This window comes from Vanessa cardui, chromosome 2 (genome assembly GCF_905220365.1).
Source record: "Vanessa cardui chromosome 2, ilVanCard2.1, whole genome shotgun sequence".
Lineage (NCBI taxonomy): Eukaryota > Metazoa > Arthropoda > Insecta > Lepidoptera > Nymphalidae > Vanessa > Vanessa cardui.
In genome coordinates, this window is record NC_061124.1 from 8,226,777 (window position 1) to 8,247,252 (window position 20,476).

At 31.7% G+C, this 20,476-nt stretch overlaps 2 protein-coding genes and 1 non-coding gene across 3 annotated transcripts in view; 1 reads left to right on the forward strand and 2 right to left on the reverse strand.

Moving 5' to 3' along the window:
- Positions 1 to 20,476, forward strand: part of LOC124536204 (EF-hand domain-containing protein 1-like) — a 78,569-nt gene that overhangs the window by 20,741 nt on the left and 37,352 nt on the right. The gene's annotated exons all lie outside the window — the stretch shown is intronic.
- LOC124536197 (microsomal glutathione S-transferase 1-like) lies at positions 7,100 to 8,076 on the reverse strand. The gene has a single exon (XM_047112680.1). The coding sequence runs from the start codon at positions 7,882 to 7,884 to the stop codon at positions 7,441 to 7,443; it is 444 nt and encodes a 147-aa protein (XP_046968636.1). The 5' UTR covers positions 7,885 to 8,076; the 3' UTR covers positions 7,100 to 7,440.
- Trnan-guu lies at positions 14,513 to 14,586 on the reverse strand. Its single transcript has one exon. It is a non-coding gene; the product is annotated as a tRNA-Asn (tRNA).

Genomic DNA, 20,476 nt, shown 5'->3' on the forward strand with positions numbered 1-20,476 from the left:
AAAATTTGATTAAAGATAGTAAGAAATTCTACCCCATATAGCACCCTAACTGCGAGCCGTATAGGAGTTCCATCACTACATAGTATAAAACAAAGTCGCTTTCTCTGTCCCTATATCTTTAAATCTACGCAACGGATTTTGATGCGGTTTTTTTTAAAAGATAGTGTGATTCAAGGGGAAGATTTATGTATATAATACATGAACAATATAGTAAAGAAACACTGATAATTTTAGAAGTTTGCGATGTGATGTCGTATATAAACAAATTCTGTAGTATATTTAGTATCAGTATTGCACCCGTGCGAAGCCGGGGTGGGTAGCTAGTTGATTATTATATTCGACTATGATAATTACATAAACATAACCACATTACGGAAGGTGACTCAAATATCCAAATAACCTATAAATAAAAGATTCGACCGAGTATCGCTAACGTGCTCCTCAGAATTGTTCCGTTCCCTTCCCTTCCGTTACTTTGTCATGGATCCTGTGCTCAGAACCTTACCAAACTTTCACCAAATTACCCTTGAAGTATATATTTTATAATAAAAAAAGAATTATCAAAATTGGTTAACGTGATTTTCAGTTATTCACCTATTTGTCGCGCATATACATAATGCAAATTTAAGACTTATGTCGTTTTCACATGGATACCATCATCGGAAAAAAAAATAAAAAAAATGGGACCACACGGGAAGCACTACCTTTCAAACAAAAAAAAAATTATCAAAATCGGTCCACCCAGTGAAAAGTTATAAGGAAAAAAAAAAAAAAAAAAAAAAAAAAAAAAAAAAAAAAAAATACAGACGAATTGATAACCTCCTCCTTTTGGAAGTCGGTTGAAAACAGGTAAATGCAAATATAGATAGACAGAGAAACTACACATAATTGCATCCTAATTATTATTATATTATAATTGTTTGGAATAAGTATCACAGAGGTCACAATTCGGATTATCTAATAATAGTGATTAAATCAAACACATTTAGATATCAAAAATCTGTCTTTCATGACATATAAATTTACTAGGCTTGGCATACAGAAGATAAAAGTTACCGTGTTTTTAGCAAGATATACACGACGACTACACTCAGAAAAGTATAACTATAGCCTTAATTATAGACTTGGTGCATTAAAAAGTTTGACACTTAAAACGTTCAATTGGAATGAATGAACGAATATCAAGATTGAAAGAGTTAAGCGCTCTTGTGATAATTACAATTTTACAAAATCACGCGCCTCTATTTACAGTTTTGTATTTATTTCAGAGAAAACAGTTAACATATTAGTTCGCTGATGAAGAACTACTTAATTTTCTCTTCAAAGAAGCTGACAGTCGTTATATTTCTATAACGTCGTTAAAACTCTTAGAGCATTTTATATTGAGATACAATTCACAATGAATGGAACCGTAAAGTCAGAACGTTTTTAGAATAACTTAGAGGGCAGTCAATATGATTAAAATAATGCGTGCCTGTAGCCGACTATAAAGAATAAGTTATTGTCGAGCCATAAAATGAAGCTGTATGTAACATTCTTCGTATTCTTTTCTAACTCTTAATGCTTTTTAAGAACATTCGGCCTTAAGTGGATTCCAAGGAAAATGTCAAACTTTATACATTTAAGACACGTTTGATGTATATCTCAATTACAAGAGTTTTGTAATTTTCTTTCTCACAGTTTCCCAGACGCATACCGAGGTGAGATGTGACAGATGGCTTTTTTTTTTAATTTGAGCGATCGTCATTTGATCTCTTTACGAATCGGCAGCCTGTAAGATAATACAATATATGTAATAATTATTTTTATCGAATCGATTTTAAACTGTTAAACTGAGGACTTGTCCACAGTCCTCCTTTTGGTTCGCGTAAAAGGCTTCGCCAATTGTGATGATGTTACAAACATTTGAACTTTTTCACGAAAGAAGAAATTAAGACGCGTTTCGTGAGAAACCCAGTGAACGAAGTTGCTTGTTCTTTGTATTGTATATTAATAATAACAGACACAATGGAATAAATAAACAACGTTTAGAATAATCAAATGAAAAGAACAAAATATTTATTTAAATTCCCTTTTGAATGAAAAAATGCTTTTCAGCTTTTCATTCATTAGAAAACTCAAACCTAATAACACTATAATACTTTTGAACATATTCATTTCAATTAGGTGATTTAAAGTGTCATATTGGTCTGTATTAAATGAACAATGTATTTAAGGCATTAATTCTATATTTCTTAATGGCCCTTCGAAAATCATCCATATTTTGTCGTAAAAAGTAAAGAACAAAAAAATGGTTATACTGGGTTATCCCTAAGTAGTAATTAGACAAAGAGAAAGAGAGTAAAAAGTCGCCGGGAGGAGATTACTTCACCGTCAACTGCATAAAAGAATTTCGTTTCCAAAAATGGTCGACAAACAGTTTTTAATTTCAAATACATTTTCAAAAGGGCAAAAGTGCCACCTGATGTGAGCGTTTGCCTCCACATTGTACGAAGTATGATTTGTTTGTTGAATGTATATTAAATATTTATACTTTTAATTGTATAGTAGATTGATTCTACTATATAATTAAAAGTTGTATTATTACAAAAATAGCAGTGAGTGTAAAAACAAACCCTTAATTACAATCTAATTATAAATTGGTAGATTGTACACATTGAAAAACACGGTGTTATTATAGCACAATTGTTATCGTTAAATAATGTAATTGTTCTGTACATTGTAAATTAATAAATAGGAAAGTATTTAAATTAAATCAGGTACGTTCAACAATAACAAAAACAGCCTATAAATTCCCACTGCTGGGCTAAAGGCCTCCTCTCCCTTTGAGAAGAAGGTTTGGAACATATTCCACCACGCTGTTTCAATGCGTGTGGCAGAATTTCTATGAAATTTGTCACATGCAGGTTTCCTCACGATGTTTTCCTTCACCGCTGAGCACGAGATGAATTATAAAGACAAATGAAGCACATGAAACAGCGATGCTTGCCTGGGTTTGAACCCGCAATCATCGGTTAAGATGCACGCGTCTTAACCACTAGGCCATCTCGACTCTAACAGGACAGTAATAAAAATCGTTTTAACGAAGCAGTTTTATAACATAACTAGTGACCCGCCCCGGATGCAATGCTGTTACTAAATTTACAACAGATTTTTTCTTGTTTCTTTACTATATTATCCATGTATATATATACATATATTTATATATATATATATATATATATATATATATATATATATATATATATATATATATATATATATATATATATATATATATATATATGTATATTATATACAATAACCTTCCTCTAGAATCACTCTTTTTTTTCAATAGATATTAAAAAAACCGCATCAAAATCTGTTGCGTTTTAAAGATTTAACAATACATAGGAGCAGATAGCGGTAAGCTTCTTTGTTTTATACTATGTAATGATAGCATTTCTTTATCTACACAAAATAATGATATCAATTTATATAACCTAATTAAATATAACAAACTGGCTGCCTAATAGATTATTCTTAAAATTTTGCTGGGATAACCATGGTCATCTACGGTCATGGTCCAGAATACGAGGGATAGTTTTCATTGTAGTATATATCTTATCAACATGATTCCATATGCGGATAAATATCATATTCTTTATTAATTCTATGTTTTCTGGACGGATTTGATTGAAATATCTAATAGAGATCGCTTATACCTGATACCCCCCGACCGCAGCATTAGTAGGAAACGGCACGTCGTAGCTAGTTTTTAAATATATTAGACATCACATATAGTATATATTCATACTCGTAAGCGTCTATTTGTTAATCTATATACACAAAAACGAAATACCACTCAATTAATAACCCCGAAAAATCAAATGTATTACACCTAACTTGAAATTTGGCAGGTACGTTCGTTATTGGGTGCAGACGCATAAACGGATTTTACGAAACTCCACCCTGAAGCGGGTAAAACGGGTTTGGTAGTTTGTGTTTTTTTAATGATCGATCGATAGCACACCTTGGGAATGAAATGATCGCCTCCTGGCTATTTCATCTCATATTAAATTGTTTATATAATATATGAGAAAAAAAAACCTCGCTGAGTTTCTTTCGCCGGTTCTTCTCAGGTCAGGGTATTTTCTTTTCCGAACCGATGGTAGTGTTTCAATTGACCATCAATAAGAAAGTGTAATGCTTCTATATTGAATAAAGTTATTTGAGTTTGAGTTTGATTTTGAGTTTGAATGTGTGCGAGTAAAGCATGATCGCCACGTCAAGTTATGGTCAAAGTAATCTCCAGTCTTAAGCATAGTCACGGTAGCTGATAGGCATTTCACAGATCATTGTTCGAAAGTTTTCTTGAAAATTAAATGCTATCGGTTCTACTATTTAGTAAGTAGCCAGTCTCCTCTGAAGATTTAACGAATATCAACCAGGAGAAGCGGTAGTAGGATGTTACATATGGTTCTATTAAATGTTTAAATTAATTTTCTGTTATTTACGCTCTTTATTATATTCACGCTTTTAGGCATTATTTCGTGTAGCAGAGCCACATATTTAAAACATAAATATATATTTTCGAAGTAGATAAGAGTTACATGCAACAGAGAAGGGCTTTTGAAGCACCGAAAACTTTTTAAAATTATAAAAATTACTTGGTATTTATAAGTGCCCTCATCAAATATGACCTCATTATACATGTCAAACTATAAATAAATTATTAGTGTCCGTATACTTCACTTAGATATCCTTATATGTGTTTACAGTTACAAAATAAGACAGTACAGTGAGACGCTAATATGATCATAGTATGGTTTATTTCATCATTATATTTATAGTTAACACTACAGTATTAATACATACAATGCGTTATATATATTTATATTATAACTAGTTTCATCCAGCTGCTGGTCAAGCTTAGAAATAAAAGTCTTTTTTTATAATCTAGTTCACAGATTAAATATTATGACTGACGTTTATGCTTACCAAAAGCTGTAGCAGCTATATATGTATATATAGATATAATAACATAGATGATTAATATATCGACAGGTCTCAAAAATATTTACTTCGCTTGAAGTACTATGATACATCCAATATAAACAAAAGTAACGAAAGCAAGCTTGTTACGTTTTCTACATACAGTTTATAGACAAGTTTATTACTTGTGAGAAAACATTCCTATTTAAAGAAAAACATTCATTAGTGTAATGAATAGTACCTATATAATATACGTGTCAAACAAATATCAGTACTACTACTAAATACTAGTAGACGCTCGCGGCTTCGTCTTCGTTTCAGGGTGTTGGTTGTCATGTGTAAGGCAAAAAGTAGCCTATGCCCTTTCTTGGAGTTTAAGCACTAGCGCGCACTGGTAACTTTTGTCACGGTGACTGTTTCACTCTTGTCAAATCCGTGAATATGTACAGATGCAGACACAAATGTCACCCAATTGTCACGTCGTAAAGTGCGCGCACCTCCGTACATATTCATGGACTCGACAAGAGTGACGAAACAGTCACCGTGACAAAAGTTACCAGTGCGCGCTAGTTCTGAGTTTGCTTTATACTAAATTTCATCAAATTCGGTTTAGCGGTTTGACCGTGAAAGAGCAACTGAGACACAGACAGAGACATTTATAATATGAATATACATTGGTAAGCACCATTAATGAAACATACAATATTATGGACTCTTTAAACTTAATGAGCTGAGATGGCCCAGTGGTTAGAACGCGTGCATTTTAACCGATGATTGCGGGTTCAAACTCAGGCAACCACCACTATATATATGTGCTTAATTTGTGTTTATAATTCATCTCGAGCTCGGCGGTGAAGGAAAACATCGTGAGGGAACCTGCATGTGTCTGATTTCATCTAAATTCTGCCACATGTGCATTCCACCAACCCGCATTGGAACAGCATGGTGGAATATGTTCCAAACCCTCTCCTTAATGGAAGAGGAGGCCTTATCCCAGCAGTGGGAAATTTACAGGCTGTAACTTTACTTTACTTTTTTAAAAACTTAATAATAAACATAAAACCATGCTTATAATGAAGTATTAAAATGTGCGATGATGCATTGTTTTTATTTTACGATCTTATTTACGATCATAATATTTGAAGAAACTATTTAATTTTAAATACATTAATATCATCAAATGTTACCATATTGAATATAGTAATTTATCCCTAGTTGATTTCATTTACTATAGGTTTTCCCAAACAAAATATATTTAATAAAAACAGGATATCATTTCAATCATTATAATGTGTTCATTTATTCGTGCTGAGGTATAATATACCTATATTGTTTATGAATAATTGTCTTCATTTTATCCTCTATTTAGGACAGGATATAAATCGAATATATTGTGTAGTAATAACAACGGTATACGTTTTTATTTTTATTACAAGCTTTTATTTAATGGGCAAATTTTAATTGCTTACGTCACTAATAAATTACTCCCTTTTCATCATTTTTAAATTATACAGAGTAAAAATTTTATACTTTGATTCAGTTCCGATGACAGTGCGTTTTTATGACAATCAAGATCCAATCATTAATTCAATCAAAGAACTGTTCAACAGTCACGCGCATATATACAAAATTTTGGTACATATAAAAGTATTGTTTTTGTAATTGTAATGTATTATTTCCTCAGTGGTACGGGATTGTGCAAGCCCGTCTGGGGAGGTACCACCCACTCATCAGTTATTCCGCCAAATAACAGTACTCAGTATTGTTGTGTTCCGGTTTGAAGGGTGAGTGAGCCAGTGCAACTACAGGCACAAGGGACCTAACATCTTAGTTCCCAAGGTTGGTGGCACATTGACGATGTAAGGAATAGTTAACATTTCTTGCAGCGTCATTGTCTATGGGTGATGATGACCACTTACCATCAGGTGGCCCATATGCTCCTCCGCCATCCTATACCATAAAAAAAATATATTAAAGTTAGATTTATCTACGATAATTTATAAAAAAAAATGATTCAAGATTCAAATGATAATTTTTCTTCTTACCCATCCTTAAATAATAGAGTATTCTGTACTTAAAATAGGTTGAAACTAACAACGGGACAGGAAAATAAAATGTCAGAATATGAAATATCACATTCTTGGAATTCAATAGAATTTATGAAATTAGATTTGACGGATCAAAATGGCGTTTCACTGTACGTCGATTTACAAGATTTCACGAACGAAATACGAAGTAATTTTTTTATCACGCACACCTGAACAACAAACACTAACGGCTTAACTTGAGCATCCTTTTTCTCTTTCTGTCATTATTAATTGGATGTTTGAGAGAAAAGGATGCTGTCTCTTTCCATCGAATGTCAATTTGTCTAAACAATATTGATTAGTAAGACCGCAATTCATCAATATATTTACTTGAAATTTTACCTTCTTACACCATTAACGTAATAGCTTATTTCCTGAATTAGAGTGCATCTTTAAAATGACTGATAATTTTCACTCCCATGTACAACATAATAAAATTTGGTATATCGTATGCGAAGCCACGCGCTGGTTGACGCAGAGGTTTGATCGCATACACAATAGTGTGTATTATACGGCTCGCTGTGTACACTCTGAACAGGAGAGTTGCCCATTCCATGGGTGGTCCTGTGACCAAGTAAAAAGCACCCAATATCCAAAACGCTGGAATATTTTCCAAATCATTTAAATGAGCTCGTCTGATTCTCTCAACATCGGGGTCATCGAACTTTACTATTCCCTTAGACTTCTCAGCGTCTTCTTCGTTTGCGAATACTTTCTTCCTGTATCGTACTCTCGCTGTTAATATCGCCATTATCAATATTTTAATACCAAGAATACTTGAGTATAAAATATAAGTCTGAACTGCTGGTTCTTCTAACCACATCTTATAATACTATAAATATTACTAAAGTGCTCCGAAATCAACGGCAGGTTATCCTTATTTGTTTCGTCGACTGGGTTTATGACACACTAGTATTACTTATAAATACAGGTCATATACTCGTAATAGTGCAAATCATTCTGGTATATAATACTCACATCCATAATATGTGTATTTTGTTTTAAATATAAAATGTCTGTTTTGTTATATGTATAACCACTTACATTAATTTATATACGCCCTTTTTACACAAAATGTTGCCACATATTCCAATAAAAAACGTTCCATAACCACTTTAAAAATTATGTAAATAAAAAAAACTACAATGCAGTAATGTAATAAAACACAACTTGGATGCCCATGTACCACATTATAAGATATCCTATTATATATACGATAGCCCTCGTCGGCTGCGGCAGAGGTACCACTGTGTAGACTACGGTGTGTATAACTCTGCACACTGTGTACACTCTGAAGAGTAGTGTAGCCCACGCTGTTGCCGGTCCAGTCGTCACGTACAAGGCTCCGAGTATCCAAAACGCCGGAATATTCTCCAAGTCGTTGAGGTGAGCGCGCCGTGATCTCTCTACAACTGGATCGTCAAATTTAACTTTCCCTCCTAAAACCTGCACGTCTTCGGGATTAATGAAGATACCTCGAGTCAAACGGAATAATCCAGTCAGCATTCCCACGGACAACAACTTCACAGCCAAAATTGACGAATACACAATATAAGATTGAACCAACGGGCTTGTTAGCGATATCACAGGCATTTTATAAATGTTTCAATGCAAGCCACAGAGAACTGCTCGCCGTGACGAATATTGTATGAATGTTTATAGTCTCTCTTCGATCGCAGGAGTGCTTCGTAACCTTATTAGTAATGATTAATTGTTATTGTAACTGTGATGGCTTAGTGGATATCGCACGTGAATCTTAACCTAGTGTTGCGGGTTCAAATCTGAATCATAATTGATCTCGAGTACAATGATTGAGGAAAATACCGTATGGTATGTATGAAATTCTGACAATTATTTATCCATCAACCAACACTGGAACAGTATGGTGCAATAAGATTCCTACTCTTAAGGAGAAACAAAAACATTGCACAACTATGGTATATTTGTTTGTGCAATTTATTAATAGAACAAGTTAACATCGTATAGGTAACGTGTATCATAGTATATTAATCATCATCATATTATAATCGTGACTTTGCAAAATAAGTAAACACATCAAAACAAGCAACCTGCACCGGCCTTGCGCGTGTTCAATACTTATGTCTTATACAAGATATACTACAGAATTTGTTTATTTACGATATAACATTAGAAACTATTGTCTATGTTTTATATACAAAAACTCTCGGGTATACTGGAAGAAATGTCTTCTAGGGATAAGTATACCTTTTAAACTTATTTTTCCTGTGTACACATTTTCCTTTTCAATGTATCTGGCAAGTTTAATAAATGGTTAAATAAATAAAAATAAAACAAAAACCTATATACTATGTAACTATGTAATGATGATCATAATGAAATGATAACGCGACTCGTTACATAGTCACGTTCGGGTTATCCCTTAAAATACTATCACATTTATTTAATAAAAAAAAGAAATATCGATGAATAAATTATTTAAAAAAACGTAACGCTTGATAAAATCGCCATTTGAATGAAAAATAGTCGAGTAAGGAAGAAATTAAAATGTAAAATTATTCGGATGAAGGTTACAAGTACAAATAATGTTACAGAGCTCGTGTGTCTGAAATCATTCGTTAATTCAATGGTTTTCGGAGCAACGGAACGGGGAAACTCGATTTGCATATCAAACACAGAACTCGGTACATTGAAACTTGTTTTTACTTTTAAATAGTTGTTTGTGTGAATTGTGAATGTTTTAATTTATAGTGCCATCGTAATTTTAACTTGGTGGTAGGGCTTTGTAATAGCCCGTCTAGGTAGGTACCACCCACTCATCAGTTATTTTTCCGCCATTAATAACAGTACTCAGCATTGTTGTGTTCCGGTTTGAAGGGTGAGTGAGCCAGTGTAACTACAGGCACAAGGGACATAACATCTTAGTTCCCAAGGTTGGTGGCACAATGACAATGTAAAGAATAGTTAATATTTCTTACAGCGTCATTGTCTATCGGTGATGGTGACCACTTACCATCACTGGCCCATATGCTCGTCGGCCAACCTAAACCATAAAAAAACTATTTATAATAGACTAAGAAATGTTACCTAGATACTGAGATGACTGAGCGATCAGGAACCAAAAAAAGGTCCAAGTCTGTTCAAGCTCCACTGAAATTTTCATTTCAATTAAATTCTTCAACAAGTGTTGGATACACTTGTATACAGAAAAATAGTCTGCCGACTTTGCTAAAGCTACAAAATTCAGTACAAAATAGTCAGCAGTACAATAAGCGCACAGGTGGCCTTATTGTTTCCAGTAGTCTTTTTTTCCTCCGACCTTTCATGAGATAATATTCGAATAAAAAATATAGTCTATGAAATCTCTACATTGATATTATATTTTATCATCATGTCATCAACTCGTCATTTTTATTTGAGAAACATATTTCAGCTTCCTGCAAATCTAATCATAAACAACTTCCAACAAGTCGAAAAAACGATGGTAAGTGCCACTCGATGGTAAGTATATTAACTATTCGTTACTACCGGAATACAACAGTACCTACTGTGTATTACGGTTCGGTGGTAGAATATGTGATGTGTGTTCCTCACTAACCCAGTCGGCCTTCCACAATGACCTACAACCAAGTATATATGTATATGTATTCAACCTATAATGTATATATAAAAGTACATTCACTTACTTACATTCCCGAATAATAAAAAAATAAATTATCCGCCTCAGTTAATACAGGGAAGTATTGTTGTTTATGATTAATAGTTACATTATTAACAGTAATAATACAATGTTGTCACAAAATATACCTACCGTTCTCATTGCCCGTAAAAAGGACGTATAATTTTAATAACAAATAAAAATATCGGAATTTAAATAATATACAATGTTTTAAGATATGACTATTATAATTCGAGATTGTTCTAAATAGCAGTGTGTGAAACGCTGATAATGTTATAATATTTTATTTAAACGGTAACTGATTACTGTCAGCTGTCAGCCGTTATGAGCGACCAATGACCTTTCAGCATTTCAACTTTGAGATTTCATCAACATTTCAAAAACTAGCCATTCATTTATTATTATCTGACTAGCTGCGCCCGCGATCTTGAACGCCTTTGAATATACCAAAACAAAAATTAATTATTGTAACCTTAGTTACTCCCGATTATATCAGTTATCTAACAGTGAAAGTCCCGTCAAAATCGGTCCAGCCGTTCCAGAGATTAGTCGGAACAGACAGACAGAAAGACAGACCGACAAAAACTGTAAAAAATGTCCTTTTTATATGTACCGTGTATAAATACATATGCATTGAGTAAAAAAGGGGCTATTTTAATATTACAAACACTCAAATTTTATTATATGTAATAGATAAACATATAAAATAACTTGCATGTATATGCATTATTGAATTAGTATGGTATATTACTGTCCCTGCTGTTCGTAATTGTTGTAAATGATAAACAAAAAACGTAAATTTGCAAGCTTAATCTTTGAATTAAATCAGTTTTACTGTGTGGTATCTTATCAGTAGAGATAACGTTTTCAAATATAAATATAATATGCATGTCATATATTTCATGTAATATACTAAAAATATATTGGAGTTCTTACCGTTTCTTGCGTATTTCTTGCCGTTTCTTCTCAGTTTCGGAAAGCAGCCTCTAGTGCTTTCCGAAACAGTGGTATGTTTAATTATCGACGATTCCAAAACGTTTTATTGTGATGTTTAGTATGATTAATAATACTATGATTTTCTTAACTTTGCATGATATTCTATTGTAGACCAAGCAGATAAACAGGAACATCAAATAATTAACAATATTTATTTTACAGTTTTCTTTACAATCATCCATTATCTTCCGTATTTAAACCCAGATTAACAATTCCCATGTCAAATTCAATAATATTCTATTTCTACTTTTATTTATAAAAATGTCAAACCAAAAAGTATCCATTACATTTATATAATTCTGTGACTTAATATAACTCAACAACTAGAAGTTATACAAGTATTAATGATATTTTTAGAACCAGAAGTAGGAAGTAGGTTAACCTCTAAAACAATTATCTTTAATTTAAAATAACAATCAATCTACCACAATAGAAAAACATGTAGTCTACAACACAAATAACCATCAATAATCACATTACACTTTAATAATTATCATTGCAATTGTCAATGTGTCAACTACGAATCTCCCGCCTTTTTTTTTTTTAAAGGTAAGTTGTGTGACTTGACGCTGATGTTGCTTGATTATTCCAACAATATTTATAAATACATATTATATTTAAAATACTATATTTACACTATAATGACGATGATTATTCAAATATGAGATATAAACTAAAATAAATAAGTATGCAAACGTAATTCATTAATAACTACACAGCTGAAATTGTAACAGTTAAGCCCGTTTACACCTATATAGATTTGTTCCTGTGCCATCGTCAGATCTAATCCCCTTGTTAGCTTTGACGAGTAGATTACCAGCTGATTGCCACATCGAATGCTATCATGCGAACATGAATGCACATCTGTGGACTCTTAGCTTAAAACAGAATATTCATAGCGTAAATACCATATTAATTAACATCGATGTTAAGATATAACCCTCTCATATTTTTTATTGTTTATCAGTAATAGATTATTTTCTGCTCTAAAGGGTTACTGACCCTGTGTATTTAATGGTAACATTGTTTTAGTAGAAAGCTGATCATTATATAGATCTGTTCACTCATCGGTTTATTAATATTGAGTGACACTCATGTGTATGAAATCTTAGCGTGTGAGATGTTTGATATAAGATTAAAGCAGAAAATATATTGTTATCGATGTTTTTAAGTTTTCGGTATAGTTTAACATGTTAGGGATGCGACTTCGTCAATTAATAAATCTACAGGCGATACAAATAAAGTGCCTAAAGCTTTTTAAAAAATTAAAAAACACATAAGAGCCTCACTTAATTTCACTATCATGACTGTATTTTTGAATGGTAAAAAAGAGTAACTACGGAGTTTCTTGCCGATTCTTCTCGGTAGAACCTACTTTCCGAACCGGTGGTAGCTTCACTTAAAATAGTTGTTAAATAACAATTCAAAAGTGCTTGTAAAAGTCTACTTGAATAAAGTATATTTTGATTTTCCCACAGTCTCTTGCAATAGTTAATAATACATCACTCCATATGATCTTCAATCAGAACTACGGTTGTGTAAATCTACAGATAGATTCACTCGCTGTTGGAATTGTAATGTGTAGCGTGTGTTATCTTTGTTGATTGTTGCATATCTGTTAAATGATAACAACTACTGAATATAAACTAGAGCTGATATTAGTAAACATTGCAATGCTATAGGGGTACAGTCATAGTATACTGATATATACTTTGTGGTAGTGCTTTGTGTAAGTCCATCTAGCTAGTTACAAACTACTCCTGACATACTAGCTGAACCAATTTTATATCCGTATTTATAGGTAGTTTCTTAGGAGATCGGAGGTAATGGACTTCATTTAATAATATTCTTATCGTTATAACTTATATTTTAGGTGTAAGTTACAACGACAGATAGAAAAATATGTATATTAAAACTTTAGAGATATGTATGCGTACTCGACGTATACACTATACGTCGAGTACGCAAGAATATTATGACGTTTACAACTGTTGAATCGTAATATCTCAGAAATAGTGGCTCCTAGAAAAAAATATTTTTATTATTTTTGTAGTAAATTTTAAGATCTACAATTTTTGTAGTAGGTATTTTTATGATTACACTTACCGTTGCACTGAAAATTGTGAAAAACCCTTTTTTTATGTCGAGTAAATATTTTTCCATACATAGGAATATTTGGGAACTTAAAAAATTCAATTACAATTAATTTTAAAACAATTTTACCAATTATCAGCTTGTTGAAAGTTTACGTATCTTTGTAGGTCGAGCTCGACCCGATTATAAGTTTTGTTTTTCTTTTTTCCACTAAAATAAGGTTTACTTGTAAAATTTGTTGTACTACGTACTGTTCTACTTATTTGTTGTAGTATTGATTGTAATTTTGTATAACTTTTTTCTTCTATTCATTCAAACAGGAAAAAGATATAAATCAGTTACGTGGTAATATGCGTGCGATATTTTTTGTAGGCAATGTCGAGATGACTAGTGCCGTTTCGTTTCATTGTGAATGAAACTCGCCCGAAGTTAATAAAAATGTTTTTATAGATAGTCGTAAATACTTATACATTTTCTATAAAAGGTATTTTTATTACAATATTATAAATAAATTGGTCGCATCTTTTTATGTTCGTATAAATATTAAATATTTTATGAGCAAGGTCGAAGGCTATTATTTTCTCGGTTTATTTAAGATATTATTATAAAATAATATACCATACAAAATATTTATCTTTTATGAAATACGTAAACTATTTTACAATATAATAAATAATTTATATATAAAATACAAAAAGTTTGCCGCCCCCGGGTGGGCTCGAACCACCAACCTTTCGGTTAACAGCCGAACGCGCTAGCCAATTGCGCCACGGAGGCTTGTGATGACATGACCGAAATTAGTCATCCGAAGACGTTTTGAATTATAATGAATACAAATTAGTTGGTATTTATAAAATTAGAAAAATGTTACAGTTATTGTAAAAGTAATATGTTATTATATAGATATATTTATAAACAAGGTTGTTCTGTATCTGTATAAAAAAAATGTTTGCTTCGCTTTTATTAGGCAGTACCTACACTAAACCAGTTTTAAATTTAACCTACTTAATCAATCACATTTTAAAGAGCTGCGATGGTCCAATAGTAACACACCAATTTTAACCCAAGATTGCGGATTTTAAACTCGGCAAGAAACACTATTTTTATGTGCTTCAATTATACTACTAGGCGGTTTAATAAAACAACGTGAGGAAACCTGCACTTGTAGATGGAAATCTTCTACAGTAGAGTATTTATAACAACAATAAGCGCTTTTCGTTGATGTTAACAAAATTGCATTTGTATTGTAAAATTATTATTTTATGCAATAATTATAAGGCAATACAATATGCATTGCAGAATTATTCAAATTTGTACTTTTTACCTTTAGTAAAATTCCTAAAAATACAAATATAATATAAATAAAATATCTACTCGTGTCAGTTGCGCACGAGAATATTTAGTGTATTTCCATAAAATGTTTATAATTAATGATTTGAAATTTAAACTCATGTACGCAAAATCTCCCTACAAATTTTCATAATAATCGAATCAATTGCTTCGGAACTCATAGAACACAAACAAAATCATTAATTTCTATTTATATAGATAAAAAGAGCAAATAAAGTCAAGAAAGAAAAAAATATTTTACATTAATTTGTTTTGAAATTGAATTTTGTGTTATAACAGCTGTGGCTTGTTTTTGAATGTCTGCATACTATAAAACAAGGTCAATTCCCGTCTGTTCGCTTCTATTAAAGTGCCGCGACTGATTTTAATGCAATTTTCATCAATAAACAGAGATATTTATAAGAAAACACATAAACTATAAACCTACTATATATTTACAAAATAAATATAAGCCGAGAGTTACAACTTTCCTAGACGAAAAAAATACAAGAATATATGTTTTATTTAGTTGTATATAAACCCTTATTATATCCGTGTGAAGCCGGAGCGGATAAGCTAATTCTCATATATATATATATACATACTATAAATAACAAAATATCAAACAGTCCAATATTTATGCCTTTGTCAATAGAGTTTTTTACGTATTTGTTTTATTTGTATGAGTTTTAACTTCTTATCTGTATAACATATTTTATCAGTGTCAGTGTATTAAAGATATTTATAATTATTTATAGGTACACAGATACACTTATCATATAATTATCATTACATAGTATAAAGCAAAGTCGCTTACCGCTGTCTGTCCCCATGTATGCTAAGAACTTAAAACTACGTAACGGATTTTGATGAGTTTTTTTTTTAGATTGAGTGATGCGAGAGGAAGGTTTTTGTCTTAAATACATGGAAATAATAATAAAGAAACACTTATAATTTTAGAAGTTTCTAATTTGATGTCGTAATTAAACAAATTCTGTAGTATATTAAGTGTCAGCGTTGTATCCGTGCGAAGCTGGTTCGGGTCGCTAATGACTAAAATTGTTTTATGCGAACATTCATTTTCAAGTAACACATAACAAATTTAAAGGAAAGTCTCAAGCGTTCCCTTCGACGGTATGCTCTATGAGTCCAAAATAAAATACAAATGTGCACATCTTGAATAGCAACATACATTGAATTCTTTTCAATTGGACAGCTGCACTCAACGTAACATTGTCGGACTGTTTACATTCGTACCGCATTTAACTAGCTACCCGACCCGATTTCGCATTCAGCTGACCGACCCGTCCGTAATCATGATACTTTAAATATTGAGATTAAAACCAATCTCATAATACAAACAGTATCGAGCAAAGCGATCTATCGGTCAGTACTCACTACACGCTTCGCTTGTTTTTTCATCACGCTTCCGAAATCTCTGAAAATACTTGTCCAAATAACAGAAAGTTAATTGAAATTTCCGTTAACAGAAGTCACTTAAGATTTTACATTTTTTGTGCAAGATTTCATACTGATTTCCGACGACGTATACATTTAAATAAAGTTCATGGGTCTGATATAAAGAAAAAGTAGTTTTTGCCCTTGTGATGTCATCAGTCCAAGCTCCCAAATCTACGTAATGAATATATATTATGATTAAAAAAAACCTATGAGAACATACACTTTAATCTCAAATGTATATTAGTTATATATGTACTTACCTACATTAGCGGTTCAAAACGCATAAAAGCAAGCATGCATGTCAAGCATTTTCTAGTCACAGAATTTTACTAAGCGCTAAACCTCTATCACCAGCTTTATTATTTATTAGAAAATAATTAGAATATTATTTTTTATACTTTGATTTAATAATTTTCGATAATCAATAATCGAGTAAGATATAGGTTCAGAAAACTGTAAACGAAGAAAGAATAGTGCTTCAAAAATTTTACCAATTTCGAGAAACTGAGTTTTTATCTAAAAATATTAGTTGGCAAATTTAGTTTCTTTTCATTTTATAAATTGCTATGCGAAAAAATATATATTATTTATTTGTGATATTATGTTTCTAATTTTTGTTTTATAATTCAGACATGGTTAAACTTAAATTGTTAAATGAGTAATAACAAATGAAATTGTGCTGAAAATATTTAAATTCTTTGCAAACATCATTTATGATTTTAATTTCCTTATTTGAAACAAAAATAGTTTCGAAAAACAAGGGAAGGGATCTCCCCCGGGAAACAGGATTCAACTATGAGTTTTTGTTGCATATTGTGTGCAGAAAAAAAGATAAATGAAATGTACCACTTTTTTATTTTAACAATTTATAACGTAAAACTACTAATTGTTTTTCTTGCTAAATGATAATAGACTTACATGATGATACGTTGTTTTATTTTAAATATAATGGTTTCATAGAAAATAGACGGATACAATAATTAAATAATAAACAAACCATAAAAAATATGCAATTAAAAAGTTTTATTGATATTGTTTGCACTAAACAAGTCAGCTGCCGAATAATTTGAATGTCTAAATATTTCTACACTCACCGAGCTCTGACTCTGCATAAATAAACACCAAAATGATTCAGTTTATTCAAATACAACATACATAATATGCATATACTTTTCTACTCATCGATTTATTGTGTTATGATAACATGTTATGTGACAGTATTTTTACACTTACCTATATATAACCTTATTTTTATAATATAATAAGCAATAGCCTGTAAATTTCCCACAGCTGGGCTAAGGCCTCTCTCTTTGAAGAGAAGGTTTGGAGCACATTCCATCACGCTGTTTCAATACGGGGTTGTAGATTCTCATCTGGCATTCGACATAACGTCGTTGCTCCTTCAAAAGTCGCTTTGTTTTTTTTTTTTTTTTTCGATTGTTACACCTTTTTAATCGTTATTTCAATACGCACGAACTGTAAAAACATTTTTGTCATTACTTCTATAGTTTAAAAAAGTTTACAAAATAAACTATATATCTAATATTCATACATCGAAAATTCCATACAATGAAATAACGATTATAACGGCACAGCAGTCGAAAAATATGAAATAAACACATTGCGACTTATGCAGGAGCAGCGACGATATGCAGGTTACCTCACGATGATTTCCTTCGCAGAGATCAATATGAATTATAAACACAAATTAATCACATGAGAATTCAACGGAGCTTGTTTGTTTTTGAATCCGTAATCATCGGTTAAAATGGACGTTCTTCAACCACTGAGCCATCTCAGCTCACGCCTTATTTTAAATTAAACAAATAATATAATTATTATTTGGAGTCTATTGTATTTAAGTATTGTCTCAAGTTTTCATACTTTTTTTATTAATATAGGTTGGTTTGGTTGCTCGTCCAGCATATGGGCCAACTGATGGTAAGTGGTCATCATCACCCACAGACAATGAAGCTGTAAGAAATATTAACTCGTCCTTACATCGTCAATGTGCCACCAACCTTGGGAACAAAGATGTTACGTCCCTTGTGCCTGTAGTTACACTGGCTAACTCACCCTTCAAACCGGAACACAACAATACTGAGTACTGTTATTTGGCGGTAGAATAACTGATGATTGGGTGGTACCTACCCAGACAAGCTCGCACAAAGCCCTACCACCAAGTATATTGAAATTATTTGGTTTAGTTGTAAATATATTGTTTTCTGGATAAAGATTTATTCCGTGAAATATATGGATACCGAAGTTAATCTATCACAAGTCCATTGTGGTTTGGCGAACACACGTCTACCAGAATTTCATTCAATACGTGCAATGGATTTCCTTTGCCGCCAAGAGTTGTAAACACAAATATATATTCATGTTGTATTTGCGTGACTTGGGTGGAATGGCAACCTTTGGGGCAATATCAGCGTGCTCTATTTCTTCGTCTTTAAAGCTATATAGACAAGACAAAACAATGTAGTACAATTTTTACACAATGGCCTTAAAAATGGTCCATGCTGTATGCAGCACTTGTGTGTAAGTTTGTTTATTCCATAACTTTAAAATACATGATCGAATTTGGATGTATGAAGTATCTTTAAGAGCAAAATTCGTCCCGAGTGACACTGGCTTTAAATTAATTAATTCATTTAAAGTTATACTTAGTTTAATTTTTTGGCAATTTTATCTTCATTGTTTGTCAAACGATTTTTTTGTTTATTTCTTGGATTGGAAATTTGAAGTGGAGAATATGTATGATGATAATACTTGCAATTTCATAAAAGTATTTTAACTCAAATATTCACTAATGTTTGTGGTCGTGTTCCCACTCAGCGGACGCTAATCAACCTAAAAATACGTGTAGTCATTTTGTTTATAGCTGTTTCGATAAACCAGTAAAACGAGTTATTCGTATTATAACAATATTTGTGATGTTATGTTACGAGTGGGATGCAAATATTAAAACGAAACAATTTTGTTAAATCTTTAATAACGACATTCAAACTTTGTGAAATAAATCTTGGTAAGATTAATCTAGCATAGCATCAAAAAAAGGAAAGGAAGGAAAGGAAAATATTGGGCACTTAGTCGTATTCAATAATTAATAATTAAAATTACTCTCTCGTTACATAAAATATCAGTTCCAATTTGGAAATCTGATAATTTATTATACAGTATATCAGTAATTTCGTCATATGAGTTATTTGGAAGTAGCGCATTTGGTTCCGACGTATTGTCATCGATCAATCTTTGGCAGGTGTTAGGTTGATGAATTGCAATTACTATCTATTGCGTTGTCGTCAATAGGCAAATGTCGTTGCTACAGATGTTGAATACGGCCACGCTACATAATTAGCGTCCGAGAGCGTCTATTTGTTCTTCTATTATTATTTAATATTCCAACATCAGGTAATCCTAAGGTTAGGTTAGCTTTGTTACTTTCAATGGTTACTTCAAATCTTATTAAAATAAAAATCGAATACGATAGCAACATTACCATTATCTTTAATTACATTTTAATTTGATTGATCGGCTAAATTCGAATTTTCTAATAAAAATGACAGAATTAAAAATCTTAAAATCAAAATGACGAAATTTCTTATAATATTTAAATCACTTTGTAGTTCAAGCAGTGCGTGCATAATTAAAAAAAACATCATGTTATATTGATACATACTATGTTTAGAAATGACAAATTAAAAAATGACGACATCTCGAAACTCCCAATAATTAAAACCCTTTATACATTTAATAACTGTCTGTGATATTTTCATCGTCGTGGATACTTTACAGGCATAATTTTATTATATACCCTTTTTAATGATTTGCTTTAGCAACTATAATATTTATAACATTAAGTATTGTCTTTAGT